At 46.1% G+C, this 27107-nt stretch overlaps 1 protein-coding gene across 6 annotated transcripts in view; it reads left to right on the plus strand.

The window, feature by feature from the left end:
- The window catches only part of cadps2 (Ca++-dependent secretion activator 2), a 130162-nt gene that overhangs the window by 79791 nt on the left and 23264 nt on the right, over positions 1–27107 (plus strand). For 5 of the 6 annotated variants that reach the window (XM_028430398.1, XM_028430399.1, XM_028430401.1 and 2 more), the window contains exons 13-19: positions 2166–2353; positions 9910–10011; positions 12312–12375; positions 13507–13630; positions 13920–14020; positions 20985–21141; positions 23415–23556. In XM_028430398.1, the coding sequence (XP_028286199.1) occupies positions 2166–2353; positions 9910–10011; positions 12312–12375; positions 13507–13630; positions 13920–14020; positions 20985–21141; positions 23415–23556 (878 nt within the window). Of the gene's footprint in view, positions 1–2165; positions 2354–9909; positions 10012–12311; positions 12376–13506; positions 13631–13919; positions 14021–20984; positions 21142–23414; positions 23557–24471; positions 24592–25638; positions 25669–27107 lie in introns of all 6 variants that reach the window. The other variant, XM_028430403.1, reaches the window with a different exon arrangement.

The following is a 27107-nucleotide window of genomic DNA, read 5'->3' on the forward strand; positions in this document are numbered from 1 at the left end:
ACTTTCATTACATAATCACAGTTTACAAGGAAAGCTGAGGACCCTCCATACCACTGCTGACCCTGACTGATGTAGACTCTGGTCCTGCTGATTTTCAAGAATCAATCAATCCATGTCGATGTCAAATTCTGTGACAAACATGGGAGAAAATTAACTTTAGTTTAATTCTGCAGCTAATTACTCATTTTCCTAATTAAGCCACTTTCACAGGGAGGGCTGAGTTGTCGTCAAGTGATTTTCCCCCGTGTGTCTGAATACCTGCATGCAGGTTATTATCTGAAGTTTTCATGGTGATAACTCGGGCTCACTGTGAGACTTGATGCTGGTGTGTTCCTGCATGGTGTTTTGGGTCTGCGGTCCGGCTGCTCCATGCTGAAACACACAGATCATTGCTGGATGTCGTTTAAATCACTTTTATTCTGGATTCTCGGGGAGGAAATGTGGCTTCATGCTTTCAGAAATAGATCATGAAACGTGAAGTGACCACTCTGTCTGTTGGGGTCGAAGAATTCTTGTCCCAAAAAAAGTGAGCGGTACCCCGAAGTAAAACATGAAGCGCCTCCCCGTCTGGACTCAGGTGACGAGAGGCGACGAGCTGAAGCGTTTCAGAGCCCCCGTGCTGCTTTGACTCCTTCTCGGGTCGTGTAGCACACTCAGAGGGGGGCGCGGCGGACGCCGGCGCACTAATGCAGGGATGTGCAGGCGCGGAGCTAACGAGGCAGTCGGCTCGTTAGCTGCTAATTGAGCGGTCAGCGCCAAGACTGGAGTGCGCCATCTGTTTGTCACAGAGGAACATCTTGTCGCTTCGCGCCCGTCAGCGGGCACCTCTCTCTCTCTCTCTCTCTCTCTCCGTGGTGTGATATTAATAGCTCGAGACCACAGACGGAGAGAGAAATGAGGAAAGAAGCTGAAGAAGACGACAAACAAACTGAAGACTGGAGGAGGGGAGGAAGGGGGGACACTAAAAGGCCTGCAGAGGAAGAATCTGCCAGGTCCAGTTAACCCGGACAGGAAGCAGGCTGTCAGCGAGACTCTAAATAAAATAATGTTGCCTCATTTCAAGTCTTTATAACAATTTTCTTTTTCTAATGTATCAAGTGAGAAAATTTTGACTGTTAATCTCATTCTGAGATTAAAATTCTGACATTTCTTCTGAAAAAATAAACAAGTCAACAACAAAAAATGGTGGAACAAATTATGACAGCCTTATATTCCCAAATAAATGCCTGAAAAACTTTGAAGTTTAATGTTTGAGATAATAATCTAATAAGAATTTCATATAATTAGATTAAAGAAATCTTTATAAATCTACAGTCAATTTTAAAATGGCTGAAGGTGAAACAGTTTCTCTGCTGCTCGTCTTCTCTCCTGGGTCGTTGTCACTGGGCGGGGAGCCATGGCTGTCAGGAGGAGCTGTGTGTTTCTGTGTGTGTGTTTCTGTGTGTGTGTGTGTGTGTGTGTGTGTGTGTGTGTGTGTGTGTGTGTGTGTGTGTGTGTGTGTGTGTGTGTGTGTGTGTGTGTGTGTGTGTGTGTGTGTGTGTGTGTGTGTGTGTGTGTGTGTGTGTGTGTGTGTGTGTGTGTGTGTGTGTGTGTGTGTGTGTGTGCGCGCGCCGTCAGCTCGATGGAGGTGCTAATTTGTTAATGTTCCTTCCGTGAGGAATCTTAATTAGCGTTGTAAGTTTCATGCCTAATTTAGTGATTACGGTTGGGATGAATGAACTAATGAACATCTCGGGATGTTCCAGCCGCTCCACACCTCTCTGCTGCTTCTTCTCCTTCTTTCCCACCGCGTGCTGAGAATTAACAGTTGAAGGGTTAACCTCTGCACTTTCGCCCTGTTTAATTGCAGTAAAGTATTGAGGATTTTTTTATATGTTGAGCCAAATTTACTGTTTACGTCTCCCATGGTAACAGGAAGCTGTGAAAAGCCGGTTCAGACGTCACTGGAACAAACTGCTCGCCACGCTTAGAGGCGTGTTTGTGTCGGAGTTTTTACTCCACAATAGCGACAAAGAGATTTATGCGTGAAGACATTTTAGTGTAGGTGAGAATCAACAGGTAGTACAGCCATCATTCACCTCCATCTTAATAAAAATCAATAAATGAATGTCCACCTTTAATATTTCTTTAACACAGTGTGACGTGTGTCTCTGCTCCGTCCTCAGGGCTGGTTCAGTCCCGGTCAGGTGTTCGTCCTGGACGAGTACTGCGCTCGGTACGGCATCCGAGGCTGCCATCGCCACCTAAGCTACCTGAAGGACCTGATCGACTACGCACAGAACAACGCGCTGGTCGACCCCACGCTGCTGCACTACAGCTACGCCTTCTGCGCCTCCCACGTCCACGGAAACAGGTACTACACTGGCAGCAGTGATGGGCTGACCATCAGAAGTCACTGTACTGACACAGTGATCAATAATTATACAGATATATATATATCAAACATATATACATTTGTCTACTTTATTTAATTCTATTTATGTTGTGCTCAGAAGTAACTTTGATCCAGGTTCAGTAGAATGCACCTCACAACACAACAGCATTACAGCCGCACTGTTTGAAAGCTCCACCCACTGGGACGGGCGGTGATGGAGGTAGCTAGGGAGCTAAATTAATCAGATAACCACAAATAGTAGCCAACAACAATAATGACCAACTTTGTCAACATCAGTTATTATTTTTTCAATAGTCTGTGCTAGCTAGCAATCTGACGCTAACATGAGCTAGTTTGTTGCAGCTGATGTTATATTTTCAGTTAATCTACATCAAACATGACTCAAATGTATGGTTAAAGTTACCAAAACAAGGGTTAAAAAATACAACTATGAATGATGCAAATGATGAAAGAAGCACAGGTTAAAATCAGAATTCAGATTTGTTTTCTCAGAACTCTGAGGTCGTGATGAGTAAAGGGACATATTACAACTTTAAGCTGATGCGTTACGTCACACGTGATGCGTTCAAGGACAGACAACAATACGTGCAGTAAACGACTGCTCCCAGGTCAGAGGTCTAACCTGTGACTGCCAGCCCAGCTGACCTCTTCGTGTTTTCTGCATGTCTCCACTGAGCACAGATGCTCTTTTTCAGCCGTGCGCAGGCTGAATCCAAATGTCCGAACTTCCATCGCTCACTTTGTGGGCATGTGACGACTGAGAGCCGTCCAAATCCTCACTTTTCCACAGCCCTGAAAGCGGGGCTTGAAGTGCACTTTCTGCACACTTCTCCGGCTGTTAGAGAGCGTCCACACTTCAGCGTGAACAAAAGTTGCTGCTTCCTGTTTGTTGAAAGGGGCTCGGGCTCTGCTAACCTTCGGGCCGGCGCCGATCAGCAATAAAACTGCCCACATATGAGCAACAATGGCGTCTTTTAGCAACTTGTTGGCATCAGCGTCACTCCAGCAGTTCAGTTCTCCACTTCACTCCCAGCAGCCCCAGCTTGACTCCCCGGCTGCTAATTACTGATATCTGTGCTTTCTCTCTTTGTCGGCTCATTTAGTCAATTAGAAAGCGTAATGATCAGCTTCTCCAGCTAATCGCCAGATATAAATTGGGGGGGATTACTGGAATTGGCTTTTTGTCAGTTGGAGCTTTAATTTGAATAATTGATGCCCATTCAGGGCTCCTGAGTGGGTGTGGATGGGAAAAAAAGGAGGTTTTGGATGGCTGGCAGGCTCGGAGGTGGAAAAAAAAACAAACTTAATTACAGAACTCGAGTTTTCCCTGGAGGGCTGCTCGAGGAGAGGCGCAGAATGATCAACAGGAGAGTACTTGAAGAATACTTCAAGCCGAGACATTCAGAGAGTAACACTCGGCTTTTCTTCAGGAAACTCTCCGACTCATTTGCTCATTGAAGATGTAAATATTTTTTCTGTTCGTTGAGATTTTGTTGCTCACTTTTACATTTTTACATTATTTCATAAAGCCGAACTTTTTTCTTTTAACCCTGTCAGATCTTTTTCTGCCTGTCACAGGTCTGGACTGTTAAAAAACGTTAAAATAAAAACATCCAAATAAAGGTAATGAAAACATTCCAAATGTCAGCTCGCGACATGTTGCCAGCTGTGACCACCTCATCCTCAGACACTTGGACACAGAATGATTATCCTCCCTGTGAAAATGACTTTTTAAAAATATTTCCCACCGTCTGTTCTCTCATCTCCAAACACACAAGTTTTATTTGGGAAGCCGACATTATTTTTACTTTGTACAAGAAACTAAACTATTTCCCAAAATAAAAATAACGAGGTCAAACTGATGCTGACAGTCAGCTCTGACTCGTGTCTCCTGATGAGTCCTGGTCCATTCCTCTTCTTCGGTGAATCTCCTCCAGACCTGATGGTCTCCTGCATGGACCCTGGACTTTAGTCCACTCCTCAGACCTTCAGTCAGATTTCAGTCATGTCTGTGTGCAGGTCAGTCAGTAACCCTTTGCTCTCCTGGAGGTAGTTCTTCACTAGAAGAGACGTTTTGCTTCAACCAGTGTCATGTTGGAGAGAAAACCCGGTCTGACTGCAGACTGCTTCAGGGTTTCTTTCAGATATTCAGACAGTCTTCTTGTTTCATGATTCTTCCACCGACAGGATCCACAGTTCCAGACTGACTGAATCCTCCTCACAGCATCATACTGCCACCACCATGTCTGACTGTATGAAGCCTGTTCTTTGGGTTCTAGCCTCTCCTTTCTGTCTCCACATGAAGACAACATCTCTGTGAGCACAGAGCTCTAGTTCAGCTTCATCTGACCAAAGGACTTCCAGTCTGTGTGCTCTGTCTCCAGGTGGTCTCTAGCAGACTTCAGTCTGTGTGCTCTGTCTCCAGGTGGTCTCTAGCAGACCTCAGTCTGTGTGCTCTAGTGACAGTCTTCTCTGACTCTTCAGGTCCACACCTGGTTCAGTCCTTCACCGGTGTCTCTGCAGCCCATCAGCAGCCCCCCCCATGACACCTGACATGCAGCTTGTAGAGAAGTGTGTCTGTGTGTGTGTGTGTGTGTGTGTATGCTCACTGCAGCTATTCTAATAGTTGATTAATCTGTTGTTTATCGAACCAGAAAACAATCAGATTATAAATGACAATTAATCAATGGAGCTGCTGTTTAATATTTAAATTTAGCTCGTGTTTACATGTGCTAAGTAATAATTAAGCCAATAAAGATGAATACATAAATCAAAAACATGTCATTTAATCACTCACTTTGCTGCTCAATAATACGAGCTAGAAGCTACATAACAAGCTAACTGTGTGAGGGAGGCGAGGCAGCAGACTGAGTGTGAGGTCGTTCTGTTCCTTCGTGCTCGCGCCTCCTTGCTGCGGTGAAACGGTTTAGAATATTTCAGATGTGATTGTGTTGCTGTTCTGAAATGTTGTGTTGTCTGTGACTGTCAGAGAAGCCACACGGTTCCCTCCTCGGCTGTTCTGATGGACGTAACGACGTAACCAGCTAATAACTGACCATTGAATGTGTTGACATCGAATGTCGTCCTTTGTGGCTTGTCTGTTGCTCCCTGTTGGAGCTCGGACTCATCTGCAGCTTCCATCGGACGGCTGCGTGTGAACCTGAGTCGGGGTTAAAGGAGCATTAGCAGAGCTGGGACGGGGGGGAGGGTGGGGGGGCGCTCGCCTGCCTCTCACCTGTCAGGTCAGATGTTCTCCGCTGTGAGCCGTCCATGCCGCAGCCGCACCGGATGTGACAGGAGCTTTTACCCCCACCCCCCCACCTCCCAGGCTCTATCCAGCAGCCTCCAGAGAGGTAAGGAGGGGGGAGGGGGTGAGGTGATCACCTGCCACTCATCCTTTCCACACCTCTTAAGGCGAAGTGGCATCCACACCCGGTACTCTGCCACGCCGGCGCGGTGAGCTGGACATGTGACGGCTCCGCAGCAGATAGCCGGAGGGCTCGCTGCGTCCCGCAGGTGGAGATAGACGGTGCTCATCGTTTACACATGGAGTGTAAACACTCTAACCTAAGTCTACAGACACCCCCCCCCCTCCACCACACACACACACCTCCACCACCCCCACCCCCTCCTGCCCAGCTCTGCCTCGCCTCCAACGCGCTCGCTTCATTTAGCAGCAACAATGTGTCTGAACCCCGACAAGCTGTCGCTCCCCAGTCCGCCATGAGAGAAACCAAACACCACACTGTGCCGTGTTTCTGCGAGCTCGCCGTCTGCCTCCCCGCCAGTCAACCATTCGTTTTCTGCTGAGGAGGTGGAGGATGAGAGGAGGTCTGAGGGGGTGCATGGAGGTTCAGGTATCATCTGAGAGCTCTCAAACAGCTAAGAAAAATCTCCTAATCCACCGAAACATCAGATTATATTCTCAGCAACAATTTAACAGTTAAAACAATGACACATGTTGTTTTATATAAAATGTGAAGCTGGCTTCATTATCTGTCAGATGATCCTGCAGCTTAACCCGCGGCCATAACATGGTCCTGTGGGAAAACATGCACTTGTAGTCATTACAGACATTTACATCTAAACAAAAGATAAAAACGTCAGATTACGAGAGTGAGAGGTGGATTACATGTTGTTTTTACATTCAGACTTAACCTAAGGGTTAAGGTCGGCTTTCATTACCTCTGTGTTTATTTACATTTAGCATACTGTTGTTTAAATATGACATTTTATAATGAATTTAGCCGCTAGCTTGTAATTTGCTTTAAAATAAGATAATCTTCTTCTTCCCACATTTGTTTTTGTGTCTAGGAGCTGCTAATTTGTCACTTGATACTGCCAGTTTGTGTGGAGAGAACTTCCTGTTCCTCCCGAGACGATCCAGGATCAAAACAAATACATTACAGCTTTTCTGTTCTATAACTATCAGTGACATCACCACAAGCCCCTTTACAGCATCCTCTATCCTGATTGGACACATCCAACCAGCAGTCCTATTCTAATCTGAACTGACCAATCAGCAGCCATTAGCAGCATGCTAGTGTTTCCCATGAATGTCCAGAATAAGCATAAAATCATAGAAGAATAATTTGTTAATTGTTAACTGTTTGATCAAAAAAAAAATTCTTTGTGTTGTCTGATGTTTCATATAAAAGGAGAACATGATAACAGTGGAGGTTTCCCTGTTAAAGTGAAGCTCCGCCCCCTTTCCCTCTGCCATGTTTAAAATGAACCAGAGCTCCAGAACTGATCAGTCAGAGTTCTGTCCCTCCGCCTGGCCGGTCGGTGTGAGGATTACAGGACAGCTGGCGTCCCCTGTAAGGGCTTGGTGCCTGAGGCCATGCCTCCATCAGCAGCTCGCCTCCACCTCCACCACAGCCCCTCATGGCTTCATTTGTCTGTGGGAGGACCCCACAGAGTGGAGCAGGACCCTCGGCTCCTTCAGCATGAAAGCAAACTTTACTTGCTCTACATGAGTGAGCGCACACACACACACACACACACACACACAGACAGACACACACACAGGTCCTCCTCCTCCTCCCAACGACTCCGCTCTGTGTTCCCTCAGGATTAACTGGTGCTTGTTAAGTGGGGGTTTTTGTGTGTTTGTGTGTGTGTGTGTGTGTGTGTGTGTGTGTGTGTGTGTGTGTGTGTGTGGGGTGGGGGGGGGGGGATGATAATGAATTGGCAGATTTGGGAACAACAGGGTTTATAAGTTGTGCTAACAAGTGCTGTTGTGTGTAGAAAGCTGCCTCTCATTACAGCATGAATGGAGCCGAGTGGAGCTGAAGAGCGGCGCTGACGTTCTCTCACAGCTCATCATGACTCCATGTTGTCATCCACCTCCCTCCACCTCTCTCCACTCACATGCAGTGTATTGATTTTACAGTCCAAAACAAACTATACGATCAGTTTGTTTGTTTATTTGTGTGTGAGAGGACAGAGCTGTCCCACATCATACAGAGAGTTACCTGTGTGCGTTTTTACAGTACCTCTCTGAATGTTGGTCATGTGACTGCTGGTCATGTGCGAGTCAGTCATGGCTTCCTGGTTTTTTGCTGAGGAGAACAGAGTGTTTGATTTTACCGAAAAAAAACTAAAGAATAAATCAGTGTGAGCTCAAGATCTGGATACATGACGCATGTACCCCTGAAATCCTGCTTCATCATGTTGTTGCCGTTGTCATTGTCGTTGTTGAAGCTGATGCAGCCTGCCTCTGTTTAACCTGCAGTTTTGGCAGCATCCACAGAGCTGTGAACAGACACAGTTATCATGTTATCATCTTTACACAAACTAAACAGCAGACAGGACATTCTGTCTGCATCTGTTTCTGTTAATTATTGCTGTTATTATATTTATTATATGTGTAATATTTGATGCCAAAGGCCAAAGGCAACAATCATTTCAGTTTATTATTAGTTTTTCTGGTGTAATAAATTATTATGTCTAGAAGACAATTAGAGTCCCTGTAAAATGAAGCAGTTCAGATTGATTCAGACTTTTATTGTTTAAAAAGAACATCCTGAAAAAAAGCATTTATTTTGTTATGATTTAATGTGTTTAAATGAATCTTTATTTATGATCATGTGTTTTAATAAGCTTATAATTGGTGTTCATATTATATATATCATATTATTTCTTAGTATTTAATGAATGAATTCACTCAGTTTTTGGTTTTTATTGGTTGATTTTGATAAATCTGTGTTAAACTGTTCATGACTCTGCTGTCAGACACATGTGTCTTCCTGCAGCTCTGAAGTGAATAATTATTATTATTATTATATATTAATAGTTCAGGGGAGTTAATGCGCTGTGGTTCAGCTGTGCTGTGTGACTGTGGAGAGTCAGGGAGGCGCCGGCGGCGGCGCTGGAGGCGCGGCGGTCAGGAGCTGGAGCGGCGAAGGCTTTTATAAGAACAACTCATTAACAGACAACCTCCGCGCTGCTTCCCTCTGACGACCGCGAGTGCCGTTTGGAGAGGCTGCTTTTCTTTTTCAGCGGCGCAGAGAAAGCCCGGGAAGTCAAGGCTGCTCGCTCCGGCTACTGATTGCATTTTTTTCCCTTTTTTTAGCAGAGTGCCTATTCAGACGGCCGCGGGGAGGGAGCGGAGGCTTTAAAAACATTAATGAATCGCTCAGCTGACGGTTTCTCTTTGTGCGCTCCTGCTGACAGCCAGATGAGTTGTGAGGAGGCCCAGATGCCTGAGCGGCTCTGCGTTTGATTGGTTGACTCTGAGGTCATGATGAGAGGTCGGCTGCTCGATCGGTTTGTTTGGTGAAAACACGCCGGCAGACAGACGGAGGAGCTGTGAGCGGCTTCCTGCTTCTCCTGCTTTGTTCTCCAGCTTTTATCACTGCATTTTTCAGTTCTCGATGTTTCAAACCTTCAGCTGGTCTCTGCCTGCAGACCTGCAGAGAGAAAGAAGGTTTATTCACCTCTGTTTGATTTATATAGCACCTTTCACAATCTACATTGTCTTAAAGAAAGCCAGAGTCTCAATCCCCGAGCTCCACCACACATCAGAGATCTGGGCTGAAGGGTGGAGCCTTCACGTTCTGTACGTCCTCTGAAACACTTGACTGGTTTCAAGCTTCCATCCATGAAACTCGAATACTTAAAAACTACAGACATGAAAATAAAAACAGCAACGATAAAATGAGAAGATTAAGAAGCAGCAATAACACAAATTAAAACTAAAACCACCAAACAAGCTGTTAGAGTTCTGTGCATAATTAACAAACAACTGTTTTCTCATCTGAGCAACAAAATGAACAATTACAACAAAGATTCAGATAATTACTGCAGATCCAGCAAGAGCTTTTATAAACAGGTACCATGTTTAATGACAGCACATACATTAACCAGCTGTACCTGGTGTGCAGCTTGATGTAAAGCTGTGTATCATCAGCATAGAGGCACAGATCAGGCCTGCAGAGAAGGAAGAGGGAGCTTCCTGATTAGTGTGTCCAGTGACTTAGCTGACAGTGTGTGTGTGTGTGTGTCTGCAGGCCGGACGGGATGGGCACGGTGATGGTGGAGGAGAAGGAGCAGTTTGAGGCCATCAGAAGTCGCCTCGTCACGCTGCTGGAGTATCAGATCACACACTTCAGGTATGAACTGTAGAAGATACATGTCTGTAATCTGTGGCTGCTCTGAGCGACAGGAGGTTACTCCACCTCAGCCCGACTCATACGTCACTATGGGCCATATCTGGATTAAACCAAGATGGCGACGGCTTTTAAGAACCTCTATGGGAGGCTTCCATCTTTATTAACAGAGCACGCTGAAGGCTTCATGTCAGTGAAGTCATTTCCTGCCTGAATAACCTCTCAGCTGATCAGTGATTCTGACATTAGCATGTTTGCTAAATGCTAAAATGTCCTCAGACATGTAGAATATTTCCTCTAACTCCGTCACAATCAGACGTGAAGCAGCATTTTTAGCCCCATCATCGTCATCATCAGCAGAAGCAGCAGCATACAACAAGTGCAGCACATGCATCGGCACTGCCTGATGAGACCTCCCTGCATCTACACGCTGCCATTCAGCGGGGCCGCCGCTGTGTGAACACATTGTGAGTGCGGTGTGAAAGCGACAGCCTCCAGACCTTGAGCAGCACTTGAATGAATGGACCTTCGCCATTAACTGTCCCATAGCCGGCTCTTTAAACCCTTCATGCCTGAGAGGGCCCCACCATCTGGCCCCAGAGCGCAGAGGAGGGGCCGACAGCAGAGGCGAGGGGGGGGGGGGGGTAGTTACTAACTCACCTCTACAAGAGGCTCGAGCTGGGAGACAAAGGCCGGGACAATGCTGGGATCAGGATCATGTGCCCAAAACAAGCAGCATTCCAACTTATAAATATTCAAGTTTTTTTAGCAGTTTTTAAGAGTCTGTCCACTTCCTGGACTGAAACTGGCTGCAGTTCACTAGAGGGCGCTGTGAGGAAGTTATCTTTAATTCTTCATTTGACTTGTGACTGATACAGTATTGATCATATATAAGAAATAATTTAATCAAACACAAATGTCCTTTTAATCTTTTTTTTTACAATAAGCTATTTTTGCATATAAAACATTAGCATTCTGCTAATAGATGCTAATAGTTTGGTCAGATCAGATTCTCCCTGAAGGGCAGCTGGTTGGAGGGCTGACTTGTGTGTGTGTGTTCATACAGTAAGTGTACAGAGAAAAACTCTTTAATGAACATACACACATGCAGCGCGCTCTCTGACAGTGTGTTTATGTTCTTTATTATTATCCGCTCATTATGGCGGCACGGAGAGAGGTCGGCTCACCACGGCGAGATAACGCAAACCTACAAAACAACTTTGACAACATTAACAAAACAATGTGGGTCGCTGCTTTTAGAAATATGATATTTATTATTATTCCAGTCAGAAGGTTCGAACAATCAAACAGACGTCTTATAAGAACATTTCAAACATGAGGTAACATTATAAGCATATAAACGATGAACAGTAGGACCCAGAGTTCATGGTGCTCTAATTAAGACTGTGTGTCACCAGAAAAGTATTTATTTTTGTTAACCTCCCCAAACATAATGTACTGTTGGCTAAAATCCACTCTGAACATAAACATGGAGCACATCTCTGAATATGTGATAATGGTGGATCGAGATATATGCGGATATATCCAGATACGACCTGGATACGGTGTGTACGGGGTCTTAGATAGACTGTAAATAAATATGGATGACATGACAGCTCACCGATCTGGATCGCCCCCCTGGTGGCTGGCTGCTGTAGCGGTCATAAACCCCGCCTTCTCCATGTTAGTGGATGGGGCACAGACCCACCTAAAAGTAAGGGAGTCTATGGGCTGTTATCGGAAAGTCAGGGAAGTCCAGTAACCCAAGTCAAACTTCTACACACTGAACTTTTAATGTCAATAATCTTCATTTATCACATATGCTGTGTTTATTTTTACTCCATAGATGTATAAATAATTACAGACATATTTATCATCAGACAGCTGAGACAGTATTTTCTCTGTAATGGATTCTCACTCTTCTAAATGAGCATCATGAACTCCTGACTTTACTTCAAGTATGAAGAGAATCTGCAGCCAGCGTCCTGCCAGATAATGATTTTTGAAATCATTCTTTTTTTAGTTGTATCAGAACATGTGCCTGTAGGTTTTTGTCTAATAAAGGGATGACCCGCGTGGCCGCGCACCTTTGTTTATTAAGTACTGTTCACTTGTCAATTAGCGACGTGAAACCTCCCTGAACCGCCTCGCCTGCGCTCAAATGGAGCCGGAGGTGAGAAGAAGCTTCTTCATTAGTGTAATTAGACCGAAGGAGGCGGCCATCTGTTGACGTCTTTCTTCATATTCTTTTGTTTTTTTTAATTCTATCATTGTCCTTGTCCGACCATCTTTTGTGTCTGCAGGTACTGCTTCCCCTTCGGACGACCAGATGGGGCCCTGAAGGCGACGCTGTCCCTGCAGGAGCGGGTGAGAGGGACACCTTAATAACAGGATTATAAAACATTAATAACATCACATCAATATGCAGTAGAAAAAAAAACCTGTTAAACATGTAAATGTGTGAATCTATATGTACAGTGTGTGTAGGCAGGTGAGTAGATTGAGTGACACCACCTCTCAGAGCCATTGTGGTGCTCTAGGCGACACTGTGGTACATTTTTTAAAGTTATTGTTAAATTAAAACTGTTTAAATTTTTCAAATTAAATAGTTCATTTTTATAAGAGTTAGGCTATAAGATCTGTGAGATTCAAAATTAAGAAGACGCTTGAATAAAATGTGTGGGTCCTGTTGTAAATCCTGCGTTACGTTTTACCTGCAGCCGCTGCCCCCTCCAGCAGGTGGCGCCCTGTGTCACCTCTGCCAAGAGAATCTGATATGTAATGGCCGGTTTACTCTGTGTGATTTTGGGCTGTTGCAGTTGAAAGACGAGCGTCGTAGGAGAATCGTTGAGACATCTTTGGTCTTTGATTTGGTTGTTGATCTTATGTCGCACTGTGAGGCAGGTGAGGCGACGGGCATTGTCAGCGTCTTGTGACCGAAGACAAGCTGAGATAAAATTCTAGCGGTGTTGGAAATTTAGGATGACTGTCTCACAGTGTGACAGCTGCTACGACCTGTCACTCCACGTCCACGTCCTCCTCGCATGTTGACATACGTCATAACCTGTGATTGCCTGCAATTCAGTGAATGGTCATCGTACAATCTGCACGCATCAAACTTGACATCGTACCAAAGTTTATTAGATCCACGTCGCATAGTGTGTCATGCAATGGTCTTATAAGATTGATAAAAATCACACAGTCTTAACCGGGCATTAGGGAATAGGATTCTTTGTTGAGCTGTAGCATCTTTTTCCTGAAGGGGGCGCTGTTGTTTCTGTAACGCTGCATACTGGGATTTACATTATTAGCAGCATGCTAGCACAGGAGTTTGGTGGAAACTGGAGAAACTCATGTAAGAAGGTGAAGAGCTGCTGTGTGTCTGACAAAATCTGAGCAAAGCGTCGCTGCAACCACAGAAACAGCTGGAGTCCAGCAGCTGAGCATCAGTCTGACAGCTGCCTGCCAGGTTCATCACTGACGTTTATGTTGTTTCAGGTTCTGATGAAAGACATCACCACACCGGTTCCTCCAGAGGAGACCAGGAAGTTGGTGCAGAAGTGTCTGGAAAAAGCAGCTGGAATCAACTACAGTCAGCTGATCGAATACGCTCAGATCAAAGGTCAGAGGTCACGCCCAGCTCAGGCCTGTTAGTGTTCAGACTGTTAGTGATGCAGGTGAACTGCGGTAACACACGTCCTGCTCCTTCTTCTGCTGCTGCTGTCTGTCCACTTCCTGTTTATGCTTGTGCAGTTCACCTAGGAAGTTTGTCCTGATGGTTAGCCCTATTAGCATCAGCACCAGAGTCCAGGATGTGGTCCATGCAGCAGGGACTTGTGGGGGATGCAGTCATGTCTGTGTGTGGAGCTGACCTCTTCTTCTTCTCCTATTTTTCCTGGTTGACTTGGCAGTGGACCTTCAAGCGTCGCCGGAGAAACGACTAGAAGACATGATGAGACTAGGAGAGCTCTGCATCGAAGTCCTGCAGCAGAACGAGGAGCATCACTCAGAGGTGCTTTATTTACCTTCTTATTCTGATGTCAGCAGACTGACTTTCAACCTGCTGCAGATTGATGCTGGTCAGGAGCAGGTTAAGGTCAGAGTTTAAATCAGCCATTAGAGGTGCCGCTCTTTCACTGCCCGCCTACTTTAACACATCATCAGTATTCACAGCTGATCCGCTGGACCTGAACTGGACCAGGTCCTGTTTAGATGGAGCATTTTAAATGATGCACAGTGTTCTCTGTGTAACGAAAACCAGCCATCACTACGACTCACATGCAGTGATGGAGTACTGAACAGGCATTACCGGGCCCAAAGGGCCCAGAGCTCAAGGGGCCCTGAAGCCCAAGCCGGTGCACCATGTTATCCAAACTAAAGTCTTTACTGCTGTCTTTACTATTTAATCCACCCTGGTATGATAATGGTGCCCTGTAGCCCAGTAACACTGTATATATCTTACAGGGCCCCTCAATCAAGTAACCTCTGATGTGCCATATCATATGCACCCTGCGTGGTCCTATGCATTGGCTTGACATGCACACAACTACATGTAGAGGTGAAGCAGAGCACAAGCGCTGTGATTGCTGTGATTGGTTGGCTTGGTAGCAGTCGCAACGCATTTCCTCTATCTCAGACTAGGCGCTTCTGTGCTGCCATCTTTAAAAAACGTCTTGTTAACTTGATGATTATGGAGGATTTTCCTGTCTGGGCTCATGATGCATCCCTGCTCACATGTGGAACTTTTTTGGTCTTATCCACTGCAGCTGATCATGATGATCCTTCTATATTCTTCACACGTCTTCATTTTAACCACCTGTTCCTCCTGGATAAAGCAAGTCTTGCCTACAAAGTGTCACATGACAGCTCAGTGCACGCAGCATCGCTGATAAGTAAATATTAAACGTGTGTTGGTAGCTGTGATCTGCAGTGATACTCTGATCAGTGGAAGTTGTGGTGATATTTGCCATGGAGGTAATGACAGAGTACATGTTTGTTGGGATTTTAAAACATTAACTTACATAAATAACACCTGAATAAATGTCAGATCTGGTCTGAGAGCGTGTAGGAGATGTCTCCCTCTCACCGCTGCTGTGTGAAAGTCTTTAGCACCCAATTAATTCACACAAAAGACGAGCAAACAGCACTTTACTCCACACAATAGAACGGAAAAAAGAGGAAGATGACAGCAGATGTTGTTTACAGCTGCAGTGAGTCTACAGAAATACTTTTCTTCACACCTTCTTCATTTATTTATTATTTTATTTTTGAATGTTTGCATTCAGCAGTGGAAAAAATAACATGTTTCATCTCTCCACTTCTCTGGCCTGACCCCGTGTGAAGTACATTTTGGTGAATTTCTATCCACCGTTTAGCTGGATTCGCTGAAATCTGGCCAAGGTCTGAACCCAAATGTGGCTAGCAAATCCAGCTAGCACTTGGGGTTGTGACGTTGATACTTCTGGGTTCACGGGGACAGTATCCAGGTCGTGAATCAAAAGCAGCATGTAAAAGTCAGAAAGCTTTGTCCAGAGTTCATTTTCAACATGACTACAAAGGAATCAGCTGAGCTTTGGAGCACAGAGGAAACGAACGGAAGAAACCGTGCGACGCATGCGTGCACCCGGTCCTACCCCAGTCTGAACGGGGTCTGAATTTTACAAGCTGGCCTCCAACCTAGAGGTTCAGAGGGCAGCAAAGCAGCCGGATTGAGCTGGATTCAGTGTGGACATGTGTGTGTGCAATAGCTGCATTTGAAAATAGGTCTGAGCGCATCTGGCTTGAAAGCCGTGTAGATTTAATCCTACTCAAGCTGGATTGACTTTCCCCAATCTGAACGGGGTCAAACAGAAGCAGACACCTCTTAGACTCCCAGTGAACCTAACGTGTACTTCTTCTGGTAGTTTACACTCTGTTCAGCTACAGTCTGAGGAACTGCTAAGTGTCATCGTTCAGATGAAGTCTCTAACAGCCATTGCAGTTCTTGTATTATAAGCTTTTCTATATGTGTGCGTGCACTTCCTGTAGCGATCTGTATGACAGTGAAGCTGTCTGTCCAATACAGGGTGGAGACTGCTTCAAAGGTCTCCTCTCTGCAGCCAATGACAGAGCCACCCTTCCTGGTCAGTGTGTTCAGCCTCTTGGCATCACCGGCTGCCATGCTGTGATGCTCATCACTACCTCAGACAGGACAAACTGCGGCCTGTCTGTCAGGTGATCAGTGATCCAGGAGACATCCAGCTCCTATCAGCTCCCATCAGCCGCAGCTTCTCATTAGATGAACAGAGTGGACATGAACTGGTTAAACCATCGATCAATCAAAGTCACTGTTTGAGGAGTGGAGCTAAAGAAAAGTGAGAGCGGTGAAGATGCCACCTCGTCATCGTTTTATTTACCTTCCTGATCACTCCTCGCAGCACTGCCCATTTCCTTCCCTCGCCTCACGCTGAAGTGGCGGCGCTGCTTTAACGTCTGCGGCGGCACAACATGAAAACAACGCCCACGGCCCATATGCACGGCGAGTTTTATGCCACAGTGTAAAACTGATCAATCATAGGTGTTGGGATGTGGCGGCGCGATCGGCCCTAAGTGGCAGCGAGGCGCTCGGGCATCTGTTTCTGAAACTATTAATAGTGCGCCACGCTCTGCCGCTGCCATGGCGACCGGTGGATCTCTGCTCCGAGCTTCAGATGTGATGTTAACTACAAATTAGAGGCTTTTTGTCAGCGTGACGCCACAAGCTGTCACAGCGTAAATTTAGAAGTGAATCATAATTGTTTACCCGGGTACTGTCACTGTCGACAGTGAGCTCGCTTTTTGTTATTGTTGTTTCATTAAGAATGTGTCAAAGTGACGAGCCGGAGTTTCAGCGGCCCACACAGGCTGCCGTCTTTATCTAAACACAGACAGAGCACTACGTGCACTTCACCTGTAAAATACAACCATCCACGATGCATCCTCTCAACAGTCCAGAAGTTTTATTGATCTTTTTACTCCACACACCTGCTGAGAGCTTCGGCTGCTCTCACACCTGCAGCCCTCTGCTGTGAAGGAAGTAATCACACCCTGATCAAATCAAACAAATGACAGACTTTCATGTGGACACACCAGAGGGCTGCTGGGAAAATATTGGTCATGTGATTGCTGCTCACATGTGACTCCATCATGGCTTCCTGCTGGTTGCTGAGGACAGGACTTTTAGTTTTTCACAGAATCTTGTTGGTGTCTTTATTTTTAGAAGATTTATATCTCAGACATGTAGAATAAAGAGGAAACATGACTTTTGATCACTTCTCTGACTGTTTGTCTGTTTCTCTTTTTTCCTTCTGCCGTGGAAGGGGAGAGAGGTAAGTGCTCTGTGTCTGTCGTCTTTCTGTATCACCGCTGTGTGTCTCTGTGATGATCATGGATTTGTGTGCATGGATCAATGTTGTAAATTAAAAAAAAACACTTTTACTAATGCTAAAAAAACTCAGTCAGAAAATGAACCAGCTTTGGTTCAGGCACGAGAACAAAGCCCGAAGCCTGGATGATGGAATGATGACCTGTCGTCACAGAATGCGAGGCACCCTTCAGTCATAGATAAAGATGGACGAACTCTCTGTGGCGTCAGCTGCAGGATTTGAGAAGCGGGTTTAGTCACATCTATGCCCAAATATGGGCAAACAGGTGTATGAGCAGTGGTATTTAAGGGTTATAAATGTGTTTATTTCTGCTCTGAAGTTTCACAGTGACTCACTTTTTGAACAAGCCCTCGAGTGGCCAGCGGAGGAACTGCAGCTTTTGTTCCCATGTACATCAGCAGATCCCCCATCACCAGATTAGGTCGGGCTGACATCTTGGGGGGAACAGCAGCTCCGTCCTTTGTGGACTGCCTGTTTCAGTCTGATCTGAAGTTTAGGACGAACCAACAACATGATCTCCACTAGCTGCATAAAGTTTGAATTGTTTCATGACCTCACTCGCCTCACAGCGGGCCTGGGTCCTGCAGTCATAGTGAAGCATTAACAGTATCTTTTAGACAAACAGTTCTTTCAGTGATTGCTGTTTCTGCACAAAGACCGTGTTCTATAGAAGGACTTGAGTGGTCATTACTGAGCCCCGAGCCCCTTCAGGATAAACCGTGACACAGAGCGCACGCCGGGCCCGTTTCTCATTATCTTCCTGGTCAGAGTCATTCTTCCAGTTCACCTGCATTCAGTGTGTGTGCTATGAAAAGGCAGCATTGTCGTCTCGGCGCCAACGGTCCCCTTCACCTTCAAGATGCTCTCAAAAATATAGAAAGTATTCAGTTATTAGGCTTCTCACATTTTTTTTGACAAATGGTTTATTGAAGGGAGGATATGGAGGAGTGGATGTCCTTGGTGCTACGATATCAACATTAGCCCTTTACAGCACCAACACTCTTCTTCTCCTTTCAAAATAACAGCACATTTTACTATGTAGGGGGAGTGGGGAGCAGTCTGGAGTTAACCACTCCTCTTTGCACATTATTGTTTCTTTGTTTCCTTTTGTTTCCTTGTGTCTCTCCTTCTCCTTCTTCCCTTCATCTTTTCTTCACAGCATTTTCAGCTCCAAACACACCAGCTGTAGAAGGTGGTGTAGAGAAGCCCTGACAGCTGTTTTGTAGTTTGAGTTTCAGTTCTGGTGTGTTTTGTAGACTGAGATGTTCACAGGAATCAAGACACCAAAAGAATTGTTGCTGGAACAGGATGTGGCCACATATATGGTTATATTTCTCTGATGTATTACTACTTACAGCCAGTATAGGCCATGGGTAGATCTCTGTCACTGATAAATGATGTGACCCTGGGTTTATGTGGTGTGTAGCTGGCTGGTTGGACCTTTGCCTTGACTCCTGACAACCTCTCCTGTGTATAGGCTGCTGACTTTGTCACTGTTTCAAGAGCAAACTCAAAGCAAGAAAAGAATGATTCATCCAGAGGTCGGCTGTAGGCTTGTTTCAGGCAAACATCAACATCCAGGACTGAGAAATGAGTTTTTATTTCACAAGGCATGATTGCCTTAAGTGACAGGCTCACAGTGCCGGCTTGCTGCTTCGACTTTATCTCCACCTCTTTGCCTCTTTTTTTTTTTTTTCTTTTCTTTTTTTCCCGGTTTACACTGTGTGATTTTGGGCTGTCACAGATGAAAGACGAGCATCGTAGGAGAATCATAGAGATATCTTCAGTCATGGCTCTAAATCAGTGGTCTTATGTCGCACTGTGACGCACTGGTTCCACGACGGCCGTTGTCAGCCTCTTGCAACCAAAGATACACTGAGATAAATTTCTAGTGGTGTCATAAATTTAGGATGACTGTCTCACAGTGTGACAGCTGCTATGACCTGTCACTCCTTCTCCACGTCTTCCTCCACCTCCTCCTCCTCGCATGTTGACGTACGTCGTAACCAGCGATTACTCACGATTCAGTAAATGGTCATTGTACAATCTGCACGCATCAAACTTGACGTCGCACTAAAGTTTATCAGATCTACATCGCATAGTGTGTCATGCAGTGGTCTTATAAGACTGATAAAAATCACACAGTGTAGAGAGGCCGAGAGGGACATCAGACTCAGACGCTGCCAATATGGTGACGGTCTGAGCCTCACAACAGCTCTTCAGAATTGGTTGATGTTACTGATGCTTCATTCATACAGTCAATGGTTCCATCATAACACCTGCTTTGATCCAGAGTTGCAAAAGAACACCCAGCAAAGAGGGTCAGTGTGTGTGTGTGTGTGTGTGTGTGTGTGTGTGTGTGTGTGTGTGTGTGTGTGTGTGTGTGTGTGTGTGTGTGTGCGTGTGTGCGTGTGTGCGTGTGCGTGCGGGGGGTGTCTGGTGTCTCACAAAGGTCTTGATGACCAGAATCTGATTAAGACAGATGACCTGATAAATGGAGGCGCCCTCACTCACTCTGACTGCTTTTAAGTCAGAACCAGGTTTATAAAAAGCCCACCAGGGCTGAAAGTACCTGCTGCTTCACTCACAGGGATACCTTCAGCTATCTAAAGAGCATCAAGTCTGCGCTGCTCTCCAGCGGACAGGGGTCGGCCTTCTCCGGCGACCTCTGCTAAAGGACCTCTGAGAAGTGCAGCCAGCCTTGAATGGTTTGCTGATGCGTGCCGGTACGTGTTTGTGTGTGATGGAGGAAGAAGAGGCAGAGATGAGGAAAAAAGAGAAACGACGTGCTGCTCGTGGCCTTGATGGACGAATCGTCGGGCGATTCACATGTGCCTTTTCAGTTTCCTGTTACTGACAACAAACAGCAGCAAACCAGCCCGCCCATTCTTTAGCACGTTTCCTCTGAGGAGGCTGCGGGTAAAGGAAGAAAAGGAACAAGGAAGGAGGAGAGGACTCAAGGAAAGATGAAAGGACACAGAAGGAAAAGGGAAGAATAGAGAGAAGTCCTCTTAAGGATGGTGGATGGAACACAAAGAGTTGAGGTTAGACATCAAAACATTTGTGCACAGCTGTGGTTCACAAATCCTGCTGCAGTAGAAATCGAGAGGTGAAGCTGTTCTACCTAAACAACCACCTCACAGTCAGCAGCCTGGCTGCTCTATTGGCTGCTGACTGTGATGTCACTTCCTTCTTTTTAAGGCAACACACAGATCAGTGTGATTAAAAACTAGCTAACAAGCCATAAACCATCTTATATTTATTTTAGTTTTCAGATCCTATCTGCTAACATGGAGGAGGCAGACAGCCACCAGGGAGCGATCCAGATGTGTTTACCTCATGTTGCCATGTCGTCCATCTTTAGATATGGTCAATGGTCTACACAAAAGTAGTTTACATCCATTAAGTCAAAGGTTATCTTTATGTCATGATAACTTTGTAGACAGTTCAGTCTGTGGAGCACTACCTGTTTATCATGATGCTCTGCTGCCGTCGCCTAGCAACCTGCAATGTCCTCTTCAGCTTCTTCTCTTCCTGTGATGTGTTTTTTTTAAATCTCCTCTTCTTCTCCAGGCTTTCTCGTGGTGGCCGGAGCTGATGGCCGAACACGCCGAGACCTTTCTGTCTCTGTACCGAGCCGACATGGACGGCGCTCTGCAGGTGCAGCCTGTCGACTCTTGGAACAGCTTCCCGCTGTTTCAGCTGCTCAACAACTTCCTGCGGACTGACCGTAAGTCTGACAAACACGTAAACTACAGCAGTGGCGATCTACAGTAAAGACGACGCCTCCATAAGGGAGCCCCACCTGACTCCTCTTGCTCCCTCTGATGAGTTTTATCAGGGATTAGGCTGAATTCATAATACAGAATATGTGCGAGATTGGCAGAGCTTTTCTCCTCTTCCTCCCTCACTTCCTCCTCCTCGGAGTGGCTGGCGCACATACACTGTATATACATATATATATATGTATACACAGTGTATGTGCTATATGTATATATGGGATTTTTGCAGAAACTCTACAGTCTTGACAGGCTCTTTAAGACCTGCAGTCAGAAAAGGAAAATAAAATCACAACAGCATAATGTGAGGAAAACAAAGGTGTCACACTTCCTGATTTTCTGCATCTCTGTTCATAAAGAGATTTATGTGCTGGAGAGAAAAATGTCATTGTTTTCTCTGCGAGGCTTTGTCTTTGAGCCAGCAGAGATTTGGCGAGCTGTGAGGCGTTATTTAACATAAGCGATGCCAAAGTACCTCAAATACAGTAACAGACAGGCAGGCAGATAGACAGACAGCCCAAGGGCACTGCTGGGAACAAAAAAGCTCATTCTTTCATTATGTGTAGAGCCCACAAACCTCCTTTTTCTGTGGCTCATATCTTCTATTCTTTCTAATTACCATCCTCTGTTCGTGCCGTAATTATTCCAAGTGTCACAACATTAGCCGGCTCGAATTGGAGCGCAGTGAAGCGGCGGATCTGAGACGAAGCACAGAACCAGCAGAATGGTAGTTTTGACTGTTTTCACAAATGAGGTCTTCCCTCTGATAATTACACCTAAAGTGAGAGGAGAGAGATTCACTGGAGTTCAGTCCGGATCAGATGCTGCAGGAGAAACTGTTTGATGGAAGAGCAGTCCTGCAGACGATAAAAGCCGGTCATGTGACCGCCTGTCAGCTGATCTCAGGTGAATTTTACCCAGTACTTTCTTCAACAAGTTTATTAACTCTGCAGATTATTTAAATGCTCATTTGATTGTCAGCACGTGAAGCCGGGCGGTTGTGAGGGAGGTGGGTTTCACTCTCTGGAGGGCAAAAAGGCTAGTGTTAATCATGGTGGAGCAGAGCGAGAGGAATTAAAACTAATGAAGTCCTGAGAGACTTGCCTGCTCGCTTCTCACCCAGCTCTCCCTCTCTCTGCCATCTTTGTCCTTCCTCGCCATGAACTGTTACTGTCTGAGAGGAACCGTCTCTCTGTAACCTACAGGGACGCTCAGAGCTGAGGGGTGTGTGCATAACATCCTGAACACCTGAACCCAGAAGATTTGACCCTTTCTGAAGGTTTTAAACTCAGAGGTGTTGTTCCTTGCACATCAAAAAGAGAAAAAAGTTCTAAAATAAGGACAAGTAAGGAGTTCCAGAGTGGTGGGGGGGGGGGGCAGCTGGATGCTCCACACTCCACAGAGGACAGAGGGGCAGGCGGAGTCGAGAGGAGGAGGGCAGAGGAAAATCTGAGTGTGTGTGACGATGTGTATGAGAGCAGAGAGGTGCGGAGGTTTTGTATTTATCGATGAAGATGCTAGATCATAAATATATGTTTATTACAAACACCAGCTGAGAGTGAGTCCTTTGCATCTACTCAGTGTGAGGAAACAAAGCATAGCAGCTCTGCCTTTTGCAATTTTACATCCAAGTGTCAGCGTGACAGGAAGTAGGAGGAGTGAGAGGCTGGTGTACGGTGACTGCTGAGCAGGTGGTAGAAGGTGTCTGAGTGGAAGCATGTTTGTGTGGACGCACCTCGGTCCTCCTGATGTGCAGTGATATGCAGTCCCTCACAGAGTCCGCCTGATACTGCTTCCAATCACTTGTTTCACTTCATTGATTATAAGACTTGAGGATTTATTAGTCTTAAACTTGACTACACCGCCCTTTTCCAGCATCAGACATCCTCGACCGTCGACGTCAGGGGTTTTCCATGTTACTGACATCACACACTGCTGACGTCCTGGTTCTGTCAAGCTACTTTCAGACTACCTGAGTAAATCAAGGATTTTTAAACCTTCTCCTGGTCACTGATTGCTTGTTTGGTGCTGAGGTGGGTGGAAAATCAGAGGAGAGAATGCTTCTGTTGTTCTTGATGGCCGACATGGGGTTTTAGGTGCACTTTATACAAGGTGTTATGGTGTGGGTGCTCAGAAAGGCCAAAAAGGGCAAAGAAAGGTCCAGATTTGAGTAAAAATTTGTGATTTTGCTGACCTGCTCTTCCCTTGGCCCCGCCTCCTACAGCTCACCTGTGCAACGGGACCTTCCACAAGCACCTGCAGGACCTGTTCGTCCCCCTGGTGGTGCGTTACATCGACCTGATGGAGTCGTCCATCGCCCAGTCCATCCACCGCGGCTTCGAGCAGGAGACCTGGCAGTCCGTTAAGTAAGCCCCCCGCCCCCACCCTCGTTGTTTTTCCAGAGCTTTAGCCCCGCCCACTGACACATTAAGGCCCCGTTCACACTGGAGAAAGTCATTCCAGCTAGAGTAGGATTGAGCCCAGACAGCCTTTAAGCTGGATGCATTCAGACCTATTTTCAAATCTGGCTAGCACACAGTTGTGTCCGCACTCAATCCGGCTTCATCCAGCGTGTTTGCTGTTCTCCAAACCACTAGGTGGCGCCTCGTAACATGGCTAATAATGTGGCAAGCCGGATTCGCTCGCCACATTTGCGTTCACACCTGAGCCACATTTGAGCCAATCCTGCTAGATCCACCTCTCGAGGGTGGATCTAGCCGGCTTGAAATAAAACTGGATTCAGCCGGATTGGAGGTGTTCACACTTGGAAAAAAACACATCTGGATTGATCTGGATGCGGCCAAATCCTGCTTAAGCCACATTTTTTCCCCCAGTGTGAACGGGGCCTAAGAAGCCACGTTTGAGTTAGATTGTCTCTGATAATGGCAGCTTAAATACATATTTACACATTTCTGTTATTGACATTGTATTTGTGCATCAGCAGCAGTGGTTTGTTGAGCTGTGAGGCTGGTTGCTGCATCAAACAAGCAGAACAGTAAAAAGACAAAAGAGCTGAACAAAGGTAACAAAAGGAACGTACAACATGAGCAGCAAGGTCAGACTGCACTCTGAACGCTGCTGATCTCAAAGGAACCGTCCTGAATGAAGTGAGCAGGGACTGTTCTGTCAGTCATCAGTGAGCAGAACCAGCGCCTGCTCTTCTTCTGTGTGCACACACTCTGACTGATGTCACTCTCTCTTCCTTTTCTCTTTCGTTTTTATTACCATTATCATTTTCCCCTTTTGCGCCATCGCCCTCGCCTTCCACTTTGGCCGCCCAGGTCTTTAACTAACAATCTAGCCAGCGTTCCTCTTCCCAAAGTCCCCAGCCTTCCTCTCACTCTGCCGCAGATGCCCAGCTTCTCTGCTCCCGCCTGGATGGGACCGCTCTGTGAGAACACGTATGTATAATGGGCCATAATGGTCCAATGCTTCCTACCCAGCCTTAACCTTTAAGCTGTTAGCATGTTAGCATGGTCTTGTCAAAATGCTAGCATAATAGCATACCAACATAGCAACATGCTGTTTTACATTGGCTGCAGTTCAGCCATGATAATGTGATGTGAGTGTTTGTATAGAGAGAAGGCCCACTCCTCCTGTTCCATAGGGGGCGCTCTGAAAGGAGTCCAAAACAGTTCATGTAGATAAAAAATAAGTTTAACACATATAGTTTCAGATTTTTCGAATTGAGCAAAAATGCTATATCACGAGCAACTTCACTGTGTCCTCCATTTTGAGGAGGCAGGGTTATGGTTAGCTCTCCAGTGCCCATCAATCCTAATCTGATCTGATCAATCTGGATCTATTAGCAGGATGCTTGTGTGTCAGGGGCTGTAGTATCTTAGCTACCAAAACATGAAAAAGCAAATGTGAGATTTTTTTGTCTTTCAACAATTATTTTTGCTCCATTCATTTCAAATCGTGTCTCACAGCGCCCTCTAGGTGAACTGCAGCCAGTTTTAGTACAGCGGTGTGAACAGGAAGTGGGCAGACTCGCCTAAAATACCTCTAAAGCAGATAAAAGTGTGACCAGCTGGTGGCACTAGACAAAGAATCAGGGTTTCAGCAGTAATGACTCTTGATTCTTTAAACACCACGGACCAGCTGACTCTTCTTCTGTCCTCTGGTTGTCCTGAACGCTCGCAGCTCGTGTTGTCTGCATGTCTGTCACATGATGTAAACAGTTTGTTCCACCTGCATTGAAACTCACTGAAGTTCACTCCAGGTCTCTGAGAGTGACAGGAAGTGCTTGTTGCTTTCTCTCTGTCTGAACGAGGCTCTCCTGTCAGCGGGGTGTCGCCTGCACTCAGTCCCTCCTCAGAGACCTGGTGGTGGAGACTTCACGTTTCACCATGTGTCACCCGAGTCCTTGTGCTGTGCGCTGTGCATGACACAACGTCACAAATGTTAGTGTTACAATAATGAACCTCCTGATTTTTCTCTTGCAGCCTGCATGGAATAAATCTACCCGACATCTTGTAAGTTTAACCAAAATAATCAATCAGTAATCATCAAATAAACTTACTTATTTTTTTCCTAATAATCCTCTGTCTGCTTCTCAGAAGCACGTATGAACAAAATGTTAGCAAAACCAAATAAAAGATGAATTAAAAAGTAGGATTTGAGTGGCAGGACTTGGCTTTGGATGCCTTGACCACAGGACATGGGGGGGGGGGGGGGGTGTTGCCGCCTGCAGGCACCGGGGTCGCACAGTAACGTCAGAGTCAGACGTTACAAACTGTTTGTGGCTGCAGTTCCTCAAGTGTCGACAGATAGACAGCAAAATGTAACTAAACTGGAGTCAGTTTATTGCTTTTTGCAGAATCTTGTTGGTGTAAACACTTTATTTGTGCAGAACTGAACCATTCACGAGGCGTTCAAGGACTGTAAATGTACTTTTTTTTTTTAAAGAATCTATTCATTTTTAAGCCGAGTTATTGATAAACAGTGGCAATAATTATTTTCAGACTTAACATTGCTCTAAACATTTTTTTCTTGTGTGTCTGTCAGCATTGGTGGCCATGTTGGTGGTGGTGGCGGGGGGGTGGGGGTGGGGGGGTCCTCAAGAGGTTTGTTGAGGGTGTGTTTCTTAAAAAGGCTCCTCATTCAGACTCCCCCAGCCTTTCCCACCACACAGACCACACTGTTCCTCTGCCTCCCTTCACTTGGCCCTTCTCGATCCACCAGGAAAAAAAAAGAGAGAGAGAGAGAGAGAGAGAAAAGCTGGCACTTCATTAGCGAGCACAGACGGGCGAGTGGGATCGTCCCGTTCCCCAGGGAGCGGGGCAGAGCGCGCTCAGAGAAGAGCACCACTAATTAGACATGAGGGGGATAGCCACCGAGCGTTTAATTGCACCGCGGACTCAGCCCAAAGCATTTATTCCTGTGCGCCACTTGTTAAGGTAACAGTCTTTTAAAGGCGAAGTGAGAAAAGTGAGGGAGTGTGTGCCCCCCCTCCCTCTCTGTCACCCCTCCTCCATCCTCCCGTGGTTGTCATTCTAGCTGGGCGCTGTACACTTGGATGTCTGTGGCGGTGAGCGTTGCCATGTGTTGCTGTGTAACCTGTGCGCAGGGGAGAAGGCGGGGAGACGTCCATCTGTCTCTGTTTCAGCCTGGCAGCCTGTTTACGGGCTGAAGGCACACAGCCCTGCACCCCAACCACCAAAACCTGTTGAAGAAGCACAGCGGCGGCTGGTGCACTCATGCTCGCTGACGTTCAGCCGTCTTTTAGGTGCCTCGGTTTTTTGCAGTGAGTTCCAAAACGGTTGCTGTTGCATAACCATCCAAAGATCCCAAACAAAGACGGGATCTGTCTGAGCTCTGTTCGCTGCACCTGTTCTGCTCCTCGTTAAAGTCCAATCAGCCAATCACATGGCAGCATTTCTGCATGTTGACGTGGAAAGAAGTGTCTCTGAAT

Source organism: Parambassis ranga, chromosome 19 (genome assembly GCF_900634625.1).
Source record: "Parambassis ranga chromosome 19, fParRan2.1, whole genome shotgun sequence".
In the NCBI taxonomy this organism is placed as follows: Eukaryota; Metazoa; Chordata; class Actinopteri; family Ambassidae; genus Parambassis; species Parambassis ranga.